Below are 21,211 nucleotides of genomic sequence, written 5' to 3' on the forward strand. Positions count from 1 at the left end.
TGTCTAAATAATTGATTATGTGTTATTGTACGATTTATGTGTCCTTGTGTGTATTTTCGTAATTCATTCACACATTCATTTAATGAGGTGCATGGGGTTGCAATCATTAGGAGTGATTAATTGACTTACATCTATAATTAATCATCTTCTTTTACGCTTTTGTTTCATATGACCGAGACGGATTAGGAGTGGTGTGTGAGAGGCACGGAGCTTCTCATTTGGGATTCATGTATTGTTAGATGCATTTTTATAGAATCATGTTGGTTATTGTATTGTATGCTATGTGTTAAGCAAGAGTACGTTTAACATGATTGGATGCAAGTTGGTTAGGCACTTAGGATTTTAAGTTGACTTTTGCAGAAGTATGCTACTTGATGGTTCTTCCATTTCATGTTATACATCTTATACTTTATGGTATATGTTAATTGTTAACCATGATTAAGTGTTGAATGTTTATGTTGACTTTGTCCTATGTGATGAGCATACTTGTTGCTAAATGCGTTGTTTGTTTTGATTTTTACCTACTTGCTATGTGACAAAGCACGTTTTATGTGGGCTGTTTACTACTTGTATGAGTATGTGGTCTTGTTACCATGTTGTATGCTAAGTGTTTAGTATGCCTATGTGTATAAATGAATGTATTGTACATGTTCACCATGGTAGTAGTGATAACATGAGATGTGGTTTTTTGGTGGCTGAATGTTTATTTCATATCTTATTTTGGCTTTGTGCATTGTCCATGCTTAGGTGGGTGAGATTGATGATAGGGCATTGTCTTTTGGAGTCCATAGTATTCGTAGATGTGTTTTTGTCAGTTAGGGTTTCTTCCTTAGGTAAGAGGGATTTATTTTGCAAGGTCTCCACGGTGGGTGTCTTTTTGTCTGTTTTGATGACTTGATGGTCTTGAGAGTCTAGGTTAGCGGTTGATGTGAGTGAGGTTCATGTGAGCATAAGGTTGTAGTCCATGCTTGGTGGAATGAGACGTGGGCCATGGAGGCACCGTTTTATCGCGTTTTCTTTCGTAGCTTCATAACATGGTCATGGGGTGTTTGGGGTGTTTGTGTCATCTCTTAGGGCTTTGTGGTGACCTTAATGTTGTGATGTTATTGGGGTTTTGTTTTTAACGTTATGGAACAATGAGTTCGGACTAACTTAGGTTCTTCCTTGAGGAATGAGAGATTTATTTTTGCGAGTCTCAACGGTGAGGTCCTCTTGTCTTGTCTTCTTGGAGTGATGGTTTAAGGACTTGATAGGTGTGTTGAACTAGGATTCTTCTTGAGTTTGCTTCGGACAGCCCATGTGAGCTATGGGTTGAGATGTGGGTGGTTTCGCGTGATTAATTGTACAGCTGCAATTAATTACTCTCCCTTATCGTTAGAGACTTGGAGTGTTATGTTAGAGTTCCGGTAGAATCCTATAGAGTCCCCATCGGACTTATTAGTATCTTGAGATATGTCTTTCTTGTAGATGTCTTATGATGGTTAGTGTTGGAACTATCCAATACGTTTATTGTTTTGTTTTTATGTGGGTGCAGAGGTTCCACCTTGGGTAAGAGCTAGTTTTGGGAAGGGCTTGTTGACCCAATGTTTCAAAGATTTTAACGTTCATTTTAGGGGATGATTTCTTTATTTGCAGTGAGAGATTAGACTCATTTAGGTTTTGGGGTATGCTTTCTGTGAAATGTCCTTTTGAAAGGCATTTCATTTTACTTAGTGATTTTATATGCTTTATTATTTTTAAGCATGTTTTAGAGACATATTTAGGATATGTGACTATGTGTTGGTTTATGTGATGATAGAAATGATGTATTTCTTACATGTTCTATTTGTTTATCGTGCTAGTATCACTGGTGATGTGTAGCATGTTGTTGTTTGTTTGGGTCCCTATGGGATATGTGGTCTGTAACACCCCTAGTTTTCAAAAGGATATAATTGGAATTTAAATTTTTTATTTCTTAAGCATTTTTAGTGTTTACGTGGCTATGTGTATATGTGGATTCATGTTATGTGTTTAAATGAATTAATTGTTCAATTATTTGGCTAATTGTTAATTGTTTAAATGTTTAAATTACTTATGTGGATTATAATTATTTTTTTAACTTGATTTATTTGTTTTAATTGAATTATATACTTATGTGGAAATTGAATGTTTAATTAAATGTATTATTTTTATTTGTAAATGGAGTTGGGCTTGGATAGGATCAACGGACTATTTGGATAGCGTAAATGGGTACAGTTTTTACCCATGGAAGTATATACATGTATATATGGGTATATATGTATATAAGGTTAGTTTAATTATTAGTATTTATTAATAATTAAATTTGTATTATTAATCATTATTTAATGTATGATATAATTCTGGGGTTTTGTTTATCTCCACGTTGGATTAGGGTAGCCGACTTAGCTAGTTTTATTTTATTTTTCTTTTTCCTTCTCAAAGTATAATTAAAATTTGGTTAATTAAAGTTGCTTATATATATATAACCTTATGTATCTGCTAAGGGTTGAGAACCCTAGTCACGTAGGAGTGGAGGCAGGGGAAAATATAGAGGGGTTTGAGAGGAACAGTTGGGAGTTTTGGCCGTAGATTAAAGGCCAGACCAAGGAGGAAGGTCAATGGTTATTCGAGGGTTAGAACCAGAGTAGTAGGAGGCTTGGACGGCGGCTAAGTATCGCCGGAAAGAAACTAGGAAGAAGAAGTTAAAGGTTTCAATTCGAAACCTAGAGGCAAGTTTTATTCTTACTCTCTCTCTTTGACCTGTGTTCTGTGCATGCCTAGATAATCTCCAGGAACCTAACGAACATTAAAATTGACTATGTATGCATGATAAATTTGATTTTAAACTGTATTCTATGTGTTAATTGATTTAAATTTAATCATTGAATAAATTGTTTTATGTACGGTTTTAAATCTTGTAAAGATGCATACTGTGTTTTAAATATTTTCCAGGTAACTTTAGGACATAGACGGATTTTTGGGAACCTAAATAAGACATTACAGAGTGTTTATAGCATTGTCGAAGGCGAGGACGATGACAGAAAGCATGGACAGAACAGGCTCCCAAGGGAATGGAGCCGCCTGCATAAGATTTTAGACCACGGCCCTCTGTGAGAGAGAGAGCCGGCTCTATTGGTTGAGGGAGCTAATGCTTCCTTGCAACGATCAATTATAAATTAACCCTTTGCAATAGCACAAATCATTGTAAAATAGGGCTTTTAGGCGGGTAAGTCGAACAACTGGGATTGCTAGTTTATGGCAACCAAGGTTTTTAAATTCACTTTTAGTCTGATAAGGGGGATAGAGTTTTGTTTCATTTGTCACTAGAATTAGGAATTAAAATTGCACAAAATAATAATTGCAAGGAATTAAAGGGAGAAAACTAATATAGAGAGGACTAGGGAAGTGAATCCACCACCTACCCTCCTTGCCACAATCAATTATAAATCAACCCTTTGCAATAGCACAAATCATTGTAAAATAGGGCTATTGGACAGGTAAGTCGAACCACTGGGATTGCTAGTTTATGGTAACTAAGGTTTTTAAATTCACTTTTAGTCTGATGAAAGGGGGATAAAGTTTTGTTTGATTTGTCACTAGAATTAGGAATTAAAAATGTATAAAACAATAATTGCAAGGAATTGAAGGGAGAAAACTAATATAGAGAGGACTAGGGAAGTGAATCCACCACCTACCCTATAAACATGCTAGAATATGATTTACATGGGAAAATAGTATAAATAGTGGTCGTGATATGTAGCAATACATAGTTGCTACATTATTTTCAAGAAATTCATTAAATCAAAGGCAAGAATAACCTATCAAAGGTTTACATGCTTGAACTACCTAAACTAGGGTGTAGTCTTAGACATGCTCACTAAGCTAAAGATTATCAAGCCCCTAATTAAATGATAAAAGCACATGGAGCTAGAAATCAAGCATAGACCATCAAAGGAAGGACCTAAGCCATGGACTATCAAGGTTTTTCAATAACATGCCATTAAAACCATTCCACAATCTCATTTCCATTGTCACTATGAAAATGCAAGCCATACAATCATGAGAAAATATGATCTAAGATAAGATAATAGATTTAACATAATCATTTATAAGAATTAAGGTTCATTAAATCAAGTGTAGCCTCTAGATTATGGAATAACCACATGTATACATCATTTTCCCCAAAATAAATCAAGGCTAGAACATGCTTAGTAGAGAGGGCTTCATCACCTCCCTAGATAGGGGGTTAGTTATTCATGAATGCAAGAGAGGAAGAAGAAATGGTGAAGAGCCCTTCCATTTTCGCACCTTAAGCTCAAGAACACACCAAACCCTCACCTTCCAGTATTTCCCTCTCTAAAACTTACAAAAATATATGAGATATCTTATTCAAGCCTCCTCCACCCTTATTTAGCCAAAAATATCTTTAATTTCCCTCCATTTTCAAGCCTCTACAACCCTAAGAGAAATCAGAACCACAAAATGGGTCAAGGGGACAGCCTTGAAGGAAACAATGCAGTCCTATATCCACTTGTCTGTGAAATGGCAGTGCCCACGGCTTCTTGGGCGGGCGCCTGCGATGAACAAAGTTACTGGACGATTGGGCGGGCGCTCGCAGCTTCTGGGCGGGCGCCCGCGGAGGGCGAACTCTCTGCCTTGATTGGTGGGCGCCTGCGGCTAACAACGTAAGACTTCTTCCTAGAGCATTGAGCAATGAGCATTATGAGTTCCATGGATCACTTGAGTTGGCCAAAACTATGGTCCCCGGCAACGACGTACTCTGATCTTTTAAAAACTTATCAAAGCATCACTTTTAACTCTCTTTGGGGAACCAACTTGAAAATAGACAAAAGAATATAATTAAGGCTAATATATTCAGCATAGACAACTAAAGGACTTAACTAATGCAAATAAGGGCGCTTGAATATGCAATATTCGGCGCTTATCACACCCCTAAACTTACATTTTGCTAGTCCCATAGCAAAACCAAAAATGAAACTCTTAACAAAAATGACAACATTTGCAATGCTATCAACATGCGTCATTCATGGTGCAAGAAAATATATGCATAGCTCAAATTTAACCTGGAACAGATAGAATATTAGAGACAGGATCATTAAGCAGACTACCTTGAATATATGAAGCCTTGATAAACAAAAATGGCTAAACATATTTCAAATCTCATGCATCAACATTATAGTCTATATAAATACTTCAATTGTCATCTCTTTAGAAAAAATCAACTCTAAATTCAGTGAAGGTGAACCGGATTCCCAATTTATGGCTTTTACCTTCTTTTTCCAATTTCCAAACACAAGTCTTCAGATAGTTGAATTTCCCTTTTGATTGAGGTCTCTAAGGCATGAATTTATTTAGAACACAACTTTTGTTGCTTTTTTTTTTACATATATATGATACATATTATGGTCGTGCAATGCCGAAGTCCCTTAAACTTTCTAACCAACCCATGTAACAAGCCTTAGGCCAGCAACTCCCAAACCGGATGGCTTTAGGGTGCTGAGTGTAAAGACACTCCTAGGGCTTAATAACTTGAATTGGCAAGGCTACGAACTCCAACGAACCATATTTATTTATTTTTATTTCGTGAATGATCGTGCAATGCCTAAGTCCCTTAAGCTTTCTAACTAACCCATGTAACAAGTGTTAGGCCAACAATTCCCAAACCAGATGGCTTTAGGGTGCTAAGTGTAAGGACACTCCAAGGGCTTAGTAACTCGAGTTAGCAAGGCAACGAACTTAAACTAGTCATTATCCTTATTCATATATATATATATATATTTTAATGCCAAAGATATCCATTCATTAAGGTCATCAATTCAAATCAACTGAGTTAAGGTCAAGGTTAATCAGGTTGCATACCTTACAATTGAGTTTCCGGTGTGCATCTGTGCAATGTGAAGCACAGAAGAGTATGAAATCAGACAAAAATCTAATTGAAGCATTTATACAAACCAATACGAATCAACATGATCATTTCAGATTTTTCTTTATTTTCAAAATTACCATTTGCCTCTATACACAAAGTATTAAACATATGCTTCACTTCCCAACAATTTCCAAGACTACTATATCATTGCTTTTCAAAAAATGATTTTATTACTTTACATGAACAATTAGTGCATGCAAACAAAAATGCACCCCCAAACTTGAAAGTCATATTGTACTCAATGGGAGAAGACAAATAATGAAAAGGGAAATGAAAAGAGGGTACAAAGAGCAATAATACCAAGTGGAGGAGGAAATTCAGTGGCAGGTGAAAAATAAGCCACCTTGTGAATTCCATGAGCATGCCCCCAAACTTGATTTCAAAAACCTGTCAAAAGAGATCTATATACAGCAAACATCATATGAATCCAAAACAAAAATGAATAGAAATAACTGTAATTTATTTATTTAAAAACCAAAACCCATGCAAAGCAGCAAAAGAATTGCAGTTATAAGTTTAAAGTAGGAACTGGAAAGTAAATGCCAAACGCGGCCCAAAATAAAGTCTAACAAGTACTACTAGAAAGCAAGATAGATATGGAAAGTATAAAGTCACTCCATCGGAGCAGAGGATGAACCACCGGCGTCGCCTAGGGTGCGATCAATCAGAGTTTAAAGCATGGCCTGCAGTGTCTGCTGTCCATCCTAAGTTGCCTGAAGCCTCTCCAGAGTCTCCCTACGGAAGTCCGTAAGGATGCCCTCGATGCCCTCAACTCACAGCTAGAGTGTATCAAAATGAGTGTTGAATAAGTCATAAGCGGTATCAGGCATAGCATATGGAGGCGGTGCAAGAAGAGAGGGAGCAGCCGGTATAGGGGCAACAAAAATAGTTGGTGCTCCCCAATCCAACACACCGCCAATGCGTGCTTGACGGGAAGTCTTGAGTTAAACAGTGCTCGACTTCTATATCCCAAGGTCAAAATGAAACACATCCATCAGCTTCTCCTCATTTTGGGGTGCTTTGAACCCTTTGATCTTGAGCAAACGGGTAATCAAGTATGGAAAAAGAAGCGCCCAGGTGATGGCATTGCTCGTCTGCATCACAAAGAGGTCATTATAGACCTTAAGAATTTGGTCCCAGATAAGCTGTGGGAGGCAAAACCACTGTTCCTTCTCAACAGCGTAAAGGGTACTCAGAAAAGCTCCCTTAAGCTCAGAATGTTTCAGCACAGAAAGGACATTTTTAGCTAAGACCGAATCCACAAGCCACAGCCGGCAGGGGAGAAATAACTTATTGGTGCTGGTGGTTCGATTTTCGGTATACTGGCGATGGCAAATTTCTTCCACAATGTCAGACACTGTCAAACCATCTGGAGGAGTAACGTACAGAGGCAGGCCCACCCCATCCACCGGAGAGTCCATTGGACATGCCAAAGCCATGGCAAGGTCCCGAAGTTTGAACTTAAAAGTTATGCCATCAACAATGGTCTTAATAACGTCTGGGTTGTCGCATGAATGGAACAGGTTCGTGTAAAACAAACGGACCATACGCGGATAGTAACCACTAGTACACGGCTTGAAAAGAGATTCAAGGCCACGCGCCGTCAATTCTCGGACAGCCCATACCGTTTCTGGATTGTTTTCAAAGCCATCTTGGATGCCAAATTTTGCCTCAGTTTCGATGGGCCAATCCACCCAATTTGGTGTGGGAGGTTCATTGGAGGGTCCCTCAAATGAGCGAGCATGCTTGGAAGAGACTTTGGGTCCCATTTGAGTGAAAAAGTTGGCTTAGGAATTTTTACGAACACCTGGTGTGCACAAAAAATGGGAATAAAGATAGAAGGGAGTTAGAAATGTAAGAACCCCAAAATTTTGAACCCTATAATCAACAATAAAACCTCTAAACAATCACCAATCCTCCAACTAAACAATCCCGGCCTCCATTGATTTAAAAAAATGAAAGAAAGATAGAGAAAAGGACTTACCCAACAATGGAGAACACAAATCCCCTTTTCCTTTGTGGTGGAAGATTGAGGAGGATGGAGAGGGAATGATGATGGATGGCTAAGGTAGGTGGGATGAAAGAGGAGGAGATAGAAGGAGGAGATGAAGAATTTAGAAGGCAAGAGAGAGTGGGGCGAAATAGAGAGAGGGGGAGGGAGATTTAGAATGATTTAAAATGGGCTTGCCAGTTGTCGCGAAATGAGGCGGGCGCCTGCACGCGCTAGGCGAGTGCTTGCGGGTTGGAGACCCCACTGCCTAAAATGGCAGGCGCCTGCAGAGCTTGGACGGGCACCCACTAGTGCTTGCGGGAGCTTCGGCAGGGCCCTGCAGCCAAGCAACCCCATTGCCTAAAATGGCAGGTGCCCGCAGGTCTTGGGCGGGCGCCCACGGGTGCTAGGCAAAAAACTTCTTTTTGAAGTGATGAAATGATTTTGGCCGAACGGAGGCCGGGTCAGGGTCTAAAAATTCTGGAAATGGAAACTTAAGCTCCTTTAGACCTGAAACACCTCATAGAACCTTCGAAATGAGAATCGGAGCTCAATTACCAAAGCGGTATTTTTGATGCCTGAAATTCTCGTGATTTTTGGATTGGACAAGAAAATTGCGGTAATGACCTCAAAAAAATTCCGAAAATGGTACCGAAACCTTAAAATGACTGAGTTTACCGAATGTGACTTATGGAATGCCATTCGAGACAATTCCGGAAGAGTTCAAATTTTGGGTTAAACGTAGCTAATTTTTAGAGAATTCTTGGCCAAGGCAACTTGAAGGAATGAAGCTTGAAAATTAGAAGAATTGCTTCCCATGGGTGCTAAATTTAACGTCGATAGCTAGACGAATCAAGATTTTGCATTAGTCCTCATAAATTGGGTTCGTCAATAGGACTTTCTCTACTTTGCAAATTGGGACTATGCCATCAACACTTAGCTTAAGCTATTGGCCATTAACCTTAAATAGAGATCCATCGGTAGGATCTTAGAGTTCGATTACACCATGAAGAAAGACGGAGGTGATGACATGTGGACCATCCCAACGTAAACGGATTTTACCGAGGAAGAGTCTCAATCTAGAATTGAAAAGCCAAAATTTCTATCCAGGGGCAAAGGACTTGTTGACAATATGTTTGTCATGAAATGCTTTAGTCTTTGCCTTTTAGATTTTGGCGCTTTCATATACATCATTGCGAATTTCCTCAAGCTTATTGAGCTGCAATTTGCGATTAGAGCCGGCTCGTTGAAGATCAAAGTTGAATCTTTTTATGGCCCAATAAGCACGGTGCTCTAATTCGACCGGGAGATGACAAGCTTTGCCAAAGACAAGCCGATACAGCGACGACAATGGGCATCTTATACGCTATCTGGTAGGCCCAAAGCGCATCATTTAGTCTCAATAACCAATCTTTGCAGTCCGGTCAAACTATTTTTTCCAGAATATGCTTGATCTCACAATTAGATACTTCCACTTGACCACTCGTTTGAGGGTGGTAAGGTGTGGCAACTTTATGAAGGATGGAGTATTTAAGAAGGACGGATTTGAGATAACGATTTCGAAAATGAGATTTGTCGTCACTGATGAGTGCTCGGGGCGTACCAAAATGACTGAAAATGTTTAATTGAATGAACTTGACCACAACTTTATGATCATTGGTTTTGGTAGCCTCGGCCTCAACCCATTTAGACACATAATCCACAGCTACAAGAATATACTCATAGCCATAAGAAGATGGAAATGGTCCTATGAAGTTAATCCCCCACACATCAAAAAAATTTATGATTAAGATGGGAGTGAGGGGTATCATGTCTCTTCTAGACATAAAGCCGAGCTTTTGGCAATGCTCATAAGATTTACTATAGTTGTAAGCATCCCGAAACAAGGAAGGCTCGTAGAATCCACTTTGAAGGACTTTGTCAGTGGTCTTCTTAGCACTGAAGTGACCCCCACAAGCAAGAGTGTGGCTAAAATTTAGGACACTTGTAAATTCATTTTCGGGAATGTATCTCCGAATGATTTGATCCGGGCAATATTTAAATAACTTCGGATCTTCCCAAAAGAAATGCTTGACTTGGGAAAAGAACCGATTTTTCTCTTGTTTGGACCACTTAGAGGGAATTTTTCCTACCACGAGGTAGTTGACAATATCCGTGAACCAAGGAAGACTTGAATGAGAAATCTAAAACAGTTGCTCATCCGGGAAGGAATCACAAACCGTAGTAAATTCAGAAGATTTCTCAATGAGTAAGCGAGAGAGATGGTCAGCGACAACATTGTCTGTTCCTTTTTTATCCCGAATCTCAATATCAAACTCTTGGAGTAAGAGTATCCATCGAATTAGGCAAGGTTTGGTCTCTTTTTTAGCGAGCAAATGCCTAAGAGCGGCATGGTCTGAAAAGACAATGACCTTGGATCCAAGAAGATAGGAACGGAATTTATTCAAGGCATACACCACAGCTAGCAGTTCTTTTTCAGTGGTGGTGTAATTTTACTGAGCATTAGAGAGAATCTTGCTAGCGTAATAGATGGCATGCAGAAGCTTGTCCACATGCTGGCCCAAAACCGCACCCAATGCATAATCGGATGTATCACATATGATCTCAAATGGAAGAGACCAATTAGGCAGTTTCATAATTGGGGCTGATGAGAGAAGAGTACGAAGCTTCTTGAAAGCGTCCGACCAGGCTTCATCAAAATTGAAAGGAACGTCCTTGGGAAGAAGATTACACAAGGGCCGAAAGATTTTGCTAAAATCTTTGATGAAGTGGCGATAGAAATCGGCATGTCCAAGGAATGAACGGATTTGACGAACAGAATTTGGAAGAGGAAGGTTAGAGATCAATTCGACTTTAGCCTTGTCGACCTCAATTCCCCTCTTTAAAATGACATGTCCCAAGACAATGCCTTCTTGGACCAGAAAATGGCTCTTTTCCCAACTTAGAATCAAATTTGTCTCCTTGCATCTTTGAAGCACAAGGGATAGATTTTGGAGACAGGAGTCAAAGGAAGATCCAAAGACGAAAAAATCATCCATGAATACTTCCGAGAACTTTTTAACCATATCAAAAAATATGGACATCACGCACCTTTGGAAGGTTATCGGTGCATTGCATAGCCCAAAGGGCATGCGCCTATAGGCAAATGTTCTAAAGGGACATGTGAATGTGGTCTTCTCTTGATCTTGTGGATCAATTACCACTTGGTTATAGCCGGAATAACAATCAAGGAAATAATAGTAGATTTGGCCGGCTAGCCTTTCTAGGATTTGATCAATGAATAGAAGTAGGAAATGATCCTTCCTAGTGGTAGAATTTAGCTTTCGGTAGTCAATGCACACACGCCACCTGGTGGTGGTGCGTTGAGGCATGAACTCTCCCACTGAATTTTCAACAACGGTGAGGCCAGATTTCTTGGGAACAACTTGAGTAGGGCTTACCCACTTGCTATCAGATATGGGGTAGATGATTCCCGCATCCAATAGCTTGATCACTTCTTTCATAACCACTTCCTTCATGTTAGGATTCAACCGGCGCTGCACCTCTCTGGAAGGTTTAGCGTCATCCTCCATATGAATGCGATGCATACAAATAGAAGGGTCAATTCCTTTCAAATCACCCACTGCCCAGCCAATAGCTTCTTTGTGCTCTTGTAGCACCGCTAAAAGGCTATTTTCTTAGTCCTTTAAAAGGTCCGATGCAATGATGACCGAAAGAGTTTGATTTGCACTAAGAAACACGTACTTGAGGTGGGCCAGGAGCAGTTTTAACTCAAGTTATGGTAGAGATTTCAAGGAAGAGACCGGAGGAGTAATGGAAAGTTGAGGAAGTGGTTCTCTTGGCACCTTCTAAGGAGGACAATTCATGATAGCATTAATGTCAAGCAAAGAGTTTACTTCTTGGATGGATTGGTCAATATCAAAGTTTGAAAAGTCAAAGTGAGACATGCAAGTTTCCAAAGGATCTTTACTTAGAATGAAGGGGAGAGATTCTTCGACCACTTCATCTACCACATCGATGAGGAAACAATCATCCTCTTTGAAAGGATGTTAAGTTGCATGGAAAATATGGAGTTTAACTTGCATATTTCCAAAGGCGATATCCATCACCCCGGTTCGACAATGAATTAAAGCGTTAAAGTGAGACATGCAAGTTTCCAAAGGATCTTTACTTAGAATGAAGGGAAGAGATTCTTCGACCACTTCATCTACTACATCGATGAGTAAACAATCATCCTCTTTGAAAGGATGTTGAGTTGTATGGAAAATATGGAGTTTGACTTGCATATTTCCAAAGGTGATATCCATCACCCCAGTTTGACAATGAATTGAAGCGTTAGCCGTAGCTAAGAATGGCCTACCGAGGATCACGGGAATATGCTTCTTTGGATCATGGACCGGTTTCGTGTCAAGAACCACAAAGTCTACCGGGAAGTAGAATTTGTCCACTTTGATTATGACATCTTCAAGAATGCCTCGTGGGTGCTTGACCGATCTGTCGACAAGCTGCAAGACCACGGAAGTTGGCTTTAAATCTCCCAACCCTAGTTGTAAGTAAACTGAATATGGAATCAAATTTACACTAGCTCCTAAGTCAAGGAGGGCCCTTTCTATCTTGTTGTCACCAATAACACATGAGATAGTTGGGGCGCTCAGATCCTTATACTTCAGAGGAGCACTGTGTTGAATGATTGCACTCACATTTTCAGTTAATCTTACTTTCTTTGGCAAATGATTTTTAGAAGTGCGCTTTTGAGTGCACAAATCCTTGAGGAATTTTGCAAAGGAAATGATTTGCTTGATAACATCCAATAGAGGCAAGTTATTTTTTACTTGCTTGAAAACTTCCCACATGTCTTGAATTTTACAATTTTTGTTCCCAAAATGTGTTGACTCTTGGAGACGTTGAGGGAACGAAGCCTTAGGCTCGTAAGACGTCCCCATATTTGGGTTGACAAGCTTGGAATTTTTAGTGCTAGAATTTGGATCTTCAGGAGTGAACTTTGGATTAGAAGAGCTAGGATTTAGATTTTTGGGAGGAAAAACTTTTTCTTTGTTTCTTCCATCAACCTTGTTGTCCAAAACTCGACCACTCCGAAGGGTAGTGATTGCTTGGACTTGCTCATGAGTAGGCCCACTTGGATGAGGGGCCTCGTCAATCACATGGATCCCTCTAGGATTTTCAAATGGTTGAGCGGGAAGCTTTCCCTTATCTCTTTGAAGAAGTTGGTTCATTGAAGTAGCTATTTGTCCTTCTTAATTTTCAAGTTTAGCAATAGACTGAGTATGAGAATGAACCATTTGGAAAATGGGCTACAATGATGTCAAGAGTTGCTTGTTGGATTCTAACATTTACTTGTTTAGAGATTCCATCATTTGCTTGTTTACAGCGAGAATTTCATCCGTTGGAAATGCAGAAGATGGAGTAGAAACATTTGGATTATAAGGTGGACGGTAATTTGAAGAGGCCTGAAATTGCCTAGTTTGAAATTGAGAAGGGGGCTGATTTTGATGCCCTTAATTCTGAAATTTTGAATTTTGAGGGGCGGGTTGCCTCCACAAAAAATTCGGATGATCTCTCTATCCCGGATTATAGGTATTAGAATAAGGATTGTTTCCGAGCCTGGAAAACATCGCATTTGCTTGCTCTTGATTGGGACTAGGAAATTGCTTCGGCGTGGGGCAATCTTCCGAAAGATGGAAAGGACTAGTGCATGATGCACACACCACACTAGCTGAATTTTGAGACAAGGAAGGAGAGAGTTGTCGTGCCATCAATTGATAGAATTTATACGCTATGGCATCCACTTGAGAAGATTCTTCCCTCATGGTTCTTGGTTGACAAGGGTTAGTGTTCTTTATATTGGTTGAGGTTGGAGCACTACGAGAATTATGCTGCAATGAGTTTTCACTCAAATTCTCAAGTAAAGTCCATGCCTCATCCGCACTTTTAGACATGAACATCCCTCCACAAGATGATTCAACCATGAATCTATATGGGTTGATTAACCCAGCATAGAAAGCTTGCACTAATTGCCATTTTGGAATTAGATGGTGCAGACATTTCCTTAAGAGGTCTTGAAGTCTTTCCCAAGTCTTATGGAGTTGTTCCCCATCGCTTTGTGAAAAACTGAGAATGGAACGCCTCAATAGGTTGGTTTTACTCACTGGATAATATTTCTTTAATAATTCTTGCTGCAATTGAGCCCATGTAGTGATGGAATTTGCAGCAAGGGAGTTCAACCAATATTTTGCCCTTTCTTTTAAGGCAAATGGGAAGAGATGCAAATTGAGAGCATTGTCAGGGAAGCCCCTCAACTTGATGGTAAAACATATTTCAAGGAATTCATCAAGGTGCATATAGGGGTCCTCATTTTCAAAGCCATGGAAGGATGGAAGCATTTGAATGGAGCTAGATTTGATCTCATATTGGGCTGCCTCGATGTTTGGCATCACTATGCAAGAAGGAGAGGCATAAGTTGTAGGGATGAAATGGTCCCTAAGAGTCATAGGAACATTTAGAATTTTTGCCCTATCATTATGGATTCCTTCATTCCCAACATTTCCCTCATTGTTGGCCATTGTATTAAATTCAAGTTCAATTCCTCTTAAATTTTCTGATTCCCTAAGGTTTCTTCTAATAGTTCTTTCAAGTGAATTTATATCAATTAGTACTTCAAGAGTAGGCAAGGATAGTGACCTACAGCCCAACATCAACAATACACAACATAATCAACACAACAATTCATCACTATAACCTCCACATACGATGCTTCATTTCTCCTCAATTATAAAAAAGACAGAAATTAAGTGACCATGACAAGGACCTATGTTTTGTAACACAATAAAACAATAATAGCCTTGACAAAGGCTCCACAAGCTAAATCCTCTAATCTAAACACATGCAAGATATTCACAACTTTGAAACTAGAGTTTCGAAAACTTACCTGAAGTCGTCTAGACTTATAAATTTACTAGCTGTCCTTCCGCATGCCTTGAATCCCTAGAATCTCACGGGAACACTTAAAACACAAATTATCGTAACCAACAAGAAAATATTCACAAGAACACAATATTCACAATCAAACCAAAGTTAATCCTAAAACCTCGATTACAAAACCGTTTGCAATCCTCGGCAACGGTGCCAAAAATTGATGTTTCCTTGCAATGATCAATTATAAATCAACCTTTTGCAATAGCACAAATTATTGTAAAATAGGGTTATTGGACGGGTAAGTCGAACCACTTGGATTGCTAGTTTTTGGCAACCAAGGTTTTTAAATTCACTTTTAGTCTAATGAAAGGGGGATAAAGTTTTGTTTGATTTGTCACTAGAATTAGGAATTAAAATTGCATAAAATAATAATTGCAAGGAATTGAAAGGAGAAAACTAATATAGAGAGGACTAGGGAAGTGAATCCACCACCTACCCTATAAACATGCTAGAATATGATTTACATGGGAAAACAATATAAATAGTGGTCATGATATGTAGCAACACATGGTTGCTACATTATTTTCAAGAAGTTAATTAAATCAAAGGCAAGAATAACCTATTAAAGTTTCACATACTTGAACTACCTAAACTAGGATGTAGCCTTAGACATGCTCACTAAGCTAGAGATTATCAAGCCCCTAATTAAATGATGAAAGCACATGGAGCTAGAAATCAAGCATAGACCATCAAATGAAGGACCTAAGCTATGGAATATCAAGGTTTTCCAACAACATGCCATTAAAACCATTCCACAATCTCATTTCCATTGTCACTATGAAAATGCAAGCCATACAATCATGAGAAAATATAATCTAAGACAAGATAATAGATTCAACATAATCATTTATAAGAATTAAGGTTCATTACATCAAGTGTAGCCTCTAGATTATGGAATAACCACATGTATACATCATTTTCCCCAAATAAATCAAGGCTAGAACATGCTTACTAGAGAGCTTCATCACCTCCCTATATAGGGCTTCATCACCTCCCTAGATAGGGGGTTAGTTGTTCATGAAGAAATGGTGAAGAGCCCTTCCATTTTCGCACTTTGAGCTCAAGAACACACCAAACCCTCACCTTCCAATATTTCCCTCTCTAAAAGTTACAAAAATATATGAGATATCTTATTCAAGCCTCCTCCACCCTTATTTAGCCAAAAATATCTTTAATTTCCCTCCATTTTTTAGCCCTTACAACCCTAAGAGAAATCAAAACCACAAAATGGGTCAAAGGGACAGCCTTGAAGGAAATAATGCAGACCTATACCCACTTTTCTGCGAAATGGCGGGAGCCCGCGGCTTCTTGGGCGGCCACCCACAGTGAACAAAGTTACTGGACGATTGGACGGGTGCCCGCGGAAGGCAAACTCTCTGCCTTGATTGGCGTGCGCCTGCGGTTCCTTGGCGGGTGCCCACGGAGCTTGGGCTCCTAAACTAAATTTGCTGCTTTTGAACCCCTTTTTCGTAGGCTAACAACGGAAGACTTTTTCCTAGAGCTTTGAGTAACGAGCATTATGAGTTCCATGGATCACTTCACTTGGCCAAAACTACAGTCCCCGGCAACAGCGTACTCTGATCTTTTAAAAACTTATCAAAGCGTCACTTTTAACTCTCTTTGGGGAGCCAACCTAAAAATAGACAAAAGAATGCAATTAAGACTAATATATTCAGCATAGACAACTAAAGGACTTAACCAATGCAAAAAAAGGCATTTGAATATGCAATATTCGGCGCTTATCACACCCCCAAACTTACATTTTGCTAGTCCCATAGCAAAACCAAAAATGAAACTCTTAACAAAAATGACAACATTTGCAATGCTATCAACATGCGTCATTCATGGTGCAAGAAAATATATGCATAGCTCAAATGTAACCTGGAACAGACAGAATATTGGAAACGGGATCATTAAGCAGACTACCTAGCATATATGAAGCCTTGATAAAGAAAAATGACTAAACATATTTCAAATCTCATGCATCAACATTATAGTCTATATAAATACTTCAATTGTCATCTCTTTAGAAGAAATTAACTATAGCTTCAGTGAAAGTGAACCGGATTCCCAATATGTGGCTTTTACCTTCTTTTTCCAATTTCCAAACACAAAGCTTCAAATCATTGAATTTCCCTTTTGATTGGGTCTCTAAGGTAAGAATTTATTTAGAACACAACTTTTGTTGCTTTTTTTATTTATTTTATATATGATACATATTATGGTCGTGCAATACCGAAGTCCCTTAAGCTTTCTAACCAACCCATGTAACAAGCGTTAGGCTAGCAACTCCCAAACCAGATGGCTTTAGGGTGCTGAGTGTAAAGACACTCCTAGGGCTTAATAACTTGAATTGGCAAGGTTATGAACTCCAACGAATCATATTTATTTATTTTTATTTCATGAATGACCGTGCAATGCCTAAGTCCCTTAAGCTTTCTAACTAACCCATGTAGCAAGTGTTAGGCCAATAATTCCCAAACCAGACGGCTGTAGCATGGTTTTAAGACTTGGTTTGGATGCATATTAGGGTCATTTATATTTATTAGATCTTATTATGTTGAGTCTGGGTTTTAATTGAAGAATTATTAAATTATATTCTGTCAATTGCATGGATGTGAGTTTGGGTTTTAATTGCAGTATTATTTAATTATATTTTATCAACTATATGGATTATGTGGATTTTATTTGATGTACTGTTTTAAGTGTTGCATCATTTATGAATCATATGCATTATATGCACCGGTATGGGACGGTGGTATATTAGGGATAGATTAGATCAAAACGTTAATTCCTACCTATTCATACATACGGAATGGATTAACTAAAATAGTTAAATCCTATATGGATTCTTGTCTTGTCAACTAAAACAGTTGAACGACATATTGGATGTTTGTTGGGTTAAGTGCAAAAAACCCCCCTGATATATAGACTTTGTGCCAAACTAGTCCCTACTTTTTGAAAATGTGTATGCAAGTCCACAGAATTCAAAAAAGGTGCATGCAAGTCCCCATAATTCAAAAAAGGTGCAAAACTAGTCCCTCTGACATAAAATAAATTTAAAAACCCTAATTTGCCCTTTTATCTTCCGACTCTACCCTTTTGTTGAGTTGACTCAGTGTGTCATCAAAGCCACATCACAAACCCAAATTTATTGAGTTGACTCACTCACAAACCCATTATGCCTACCGGCCGCCACATCACTGCTCCACTACCCCCATACCCAAGCCATCACAGGTTGCATTTCTACTTATCCAAAAATAAATAAAAAAATAAAAACAAAAATAAAGGGAGAGAGAGTGAAACTGGGTTTGATCCAAAATCCCTCCGGCAATGTGCAACATCAGCGAGCAAGGATTCTAATCGGCAATGATGTAGGACGGAACGACGGGCAAGGACGGCGGTGCTCTGATCTTACCGGCGTTCCTCGCTGAGTTCCTACTTATTAGCTGAAAGCTCACTATAATAGGCACTTGCTCATGGGGTATCCAGACCCTCTTCCATCTGAAGCCGGCAGAGTTGTTTCATGAAATATAACTTGTTCGTCAAAGATTTCACCATGTATAAGCTTTCGAGTTTCTTCCAAACATCTCTTGTCAATCACATTGTATATGACCTCGTCTGAGAGATTGAGTCGAATGGCACTTGCAGCTTTTTCGTCCATTTCCTTCCAATCTTATTCGCTCATCTGTTCAGGCATTTTCTCTTTTCCTTGCAACGCCTTGTGTAATCCTCTTTGTACGAGGAGATCCTTTATTCTCCGTTGCCAAAGGAAGAAGTTATTATTCCCATTAATCTTATCTGTGAACTAAAATTTAAAAGGATTAATAAAAACACTCAGAAAGTTTCAGTTCTTTTTCTGAACTGATCTCTTCTAAACACTCTCATATCAAACCATGAAATTCTCTACCTATTTGTAACCAAAAAGCCATGTAAATTGCAGCTTTATATCTTCAAGTGTGGACTACTCTATGCGAACTTGAGGAAACTGTAATCTTTCTCTAATAGCTTTGTCTTCCAACGAGCACGTCGGTTTTGGAACCAAATAGCAACCTGTCGCGGTTGGAGACCGAGTTCAGCTGCTAATTTTGCTTTCCTATCTGGCTCAAGCTTGTTATCTACCTCAAAAATCTTCTCCAATGCCTTCACTTGACCAGAACTCAACCACCTTTTCTTCTCGGTAATTTTTTCTTCTAGATAATCTTCGTCATCTAAACCATCTAGCATTGCCTAGAATTCCCTACTGTCGACGCATTGTTCTTCAGATTCATCTCTGCATTGACAAACAAACAGAGAGTTAACAAATTTCCTCCAAAATTAGAATTCACAATCGATAGAGAGAGAGAAGAAATAGGAATATCAGAGCAGTACTAAATTAAAAGAAACTCTGTTACTCAGCAGACCAAAACAAACATGCACCATAGAATTAAACTTTCTTTTTCCTTCTATTATTTCCTCTGTTTTCTAAGCAGCCAAACAGAGAAAATATGCTTGAATGAACTGAAGTTTACCGAGAGAGACGACGTAAAATGGTAAAGGACCTAAAATGGTAATTTTACATTGTCTAATTTTTTTTAATAATATTTCATTTCTATTAGAGAGGGTATTATCGTCATTTTACATGACCAGGGGCCCACTCGCACCAAATTGATAGTATAAGGGGGTTTTTTTACCACACAGGGACTGATATGCACTATTTGGATAGTAGAGGGGGGGGGGGGGTTTTTGCACTTAACCCATGTTTGTTTTATATTCTGTATTATGAAGGATTTATATATATATTTATGGTACCGCGATATGAGCTTGAGTCTCAGAGTCGATGGTTAGGGCGCGTATAAGCAATTGGATGCGTAGCTGACTATGATAGGTTAAGGTATACCCTGTTAGATCTAAGTATACATGGGCACCGTGATGTGCGATTTACATGTTACCTTCTATTCAAGTTGAGACCCTCTTTATAGTCCAGTGAATGTCCCTTAGTATAGTTATATATATATATTTATGGACTAAATAGTTATTGTTGAGTTATTTAGGATGTATTTATGTATCGGGTCTCTACTTGGACTGTAGTAGAGTAGCATTTGCATGTGGGCCTGACTCACCTTCATTTTTCAGGTATTCGTCAGGAGTAGGGATTGTTCGTGCTGAGCAGGGATCGCCTACTTCATTCTTCCGGATTATGTTATTTAGGAGTTTCTTTATGTTTCAGCGTTCTAATGTAGTCATTTATTCAGTTGGGATTTTCTAGGGGTCCACATAGTATGGATTCCCGAGTTGTATTAGTAATGGAGGATTGGATGTATCAGAATATTTTCTTATTTATAAAAATTTATTCTGAGGATTTCATTAATGGATTATCGTTTTAGTTTTCTTTCAGCAATTTTATTTATTCTTGTTATCTATTTTGTATTCTGTGTTAGATTATTGCCATATTGTTTTTTATATCCTCGGGTATTCAGGCGTGAACCTGGCCAACCCGTATATAAAGATCCGAGGGTTTTACAGTTGGTATCAGAGCACTCCAGGTTCGAGTGTCCTTAAGAGTGTCTTTCATTATAGGACTTCCACGTTACGTTTCTTAAAACTTAGAGCCATATTAGGATTCGTTGTATTCTGTTTATGGTTTGTTAGGAAGAGCTGATGTCAATTAAATTCTGTAGATACAGAATTGTTGACACTAAGAGGAGGATTGGGTCCAAGGTGAAAGCGATAAAGACCCAAAGGAATAAAAGAGTACGTTCTCAATTTCTTTGCCAGAAGGCAGGATTGGGGATTGAAGGTTTAGTTCTGGGGATTGGCATTACTTAGAAAGTCTAAGCCAAGGAAGAATTAAGGTGTATGTGTTAGGTCACCGCATATCAGGGCCAACACGACTTCAATTGATCTCAAAAAGGAGATAATTGAGGGGTATTGTCCGAAAAGGATCCTAATGGAGGAGATTTCAGCATATCCAATAAAAAGGATACTAAATCTTGAAGATGAATGATTGCGCGAGGATGAATTTTATTCGCTCGTAGTGTAATGAATGATACAAGTATAGTTGGTGTGGACCAATCTACATATAGTTAAATTTACGTAACATCTCTAAGAGAGATATGTAAGAGGTACTCTTCAGGAGTTTAGGGATCGGATAGAGTTCTTCGCAGAACGAAATACTTGATTTTATATCACGTTCCAGAGAGTATGGGGATTAGGTTATGACATTCTAAGTTGCTTATTAAAACCATGTCAGACGGTTTGTATTCCGTGTATAAGGAGGATGAGGGATTAAGCCCTTGGTT

At 38.8% G+C, this 21,211-nt stretch overlaps 1 protein-coding gene across 1 annotated transcript; it reads right to left on the reverse strand.

Moving 5' to 3' along the window:
* Positions 1 to 18,606: 18,606 nt before the first annotated feature.
* LOC132269712 (homeobox-leucine zipper protein ATHB-6-like) lies at positions 18,607 to 19,157 on the reverse strand. Its single transcript, XM_059770968.1, has 2 exons — positions 18,984 to 19,157; positions 18,607 to 18,738 (listed from the first exon to the last, which is right to left on the reverse strand). Exons 1-2 carry the CDS (start codon positions 19,155 to 19,157, stop codon positions 18,607 to 18,609), a joined length of 306 nt encoding a protein of 101 aa, XP_059626951.1.
* Positions 19,158 to 21,211: the final 2,054 nt, after the last annotated feature.

The sequence above is a fragment of the Cornus florida genome, unplaced genomic scaffold (assembly GCF_030987335.1).
Source record: "Cornus florida cultivar Cherokee Brave unplaced genomic scaffold, ASM3098733v1 CherokeeBrave_3.0.0_Hap2_Chr08, whole genome shotgun sequence".
Lineage (NCBI taxonomy): Eukaryota > Viridiplantae > Streptophyta > Magnoliopsida > Cornales > Cornaceae > Cornus > Cornus florida.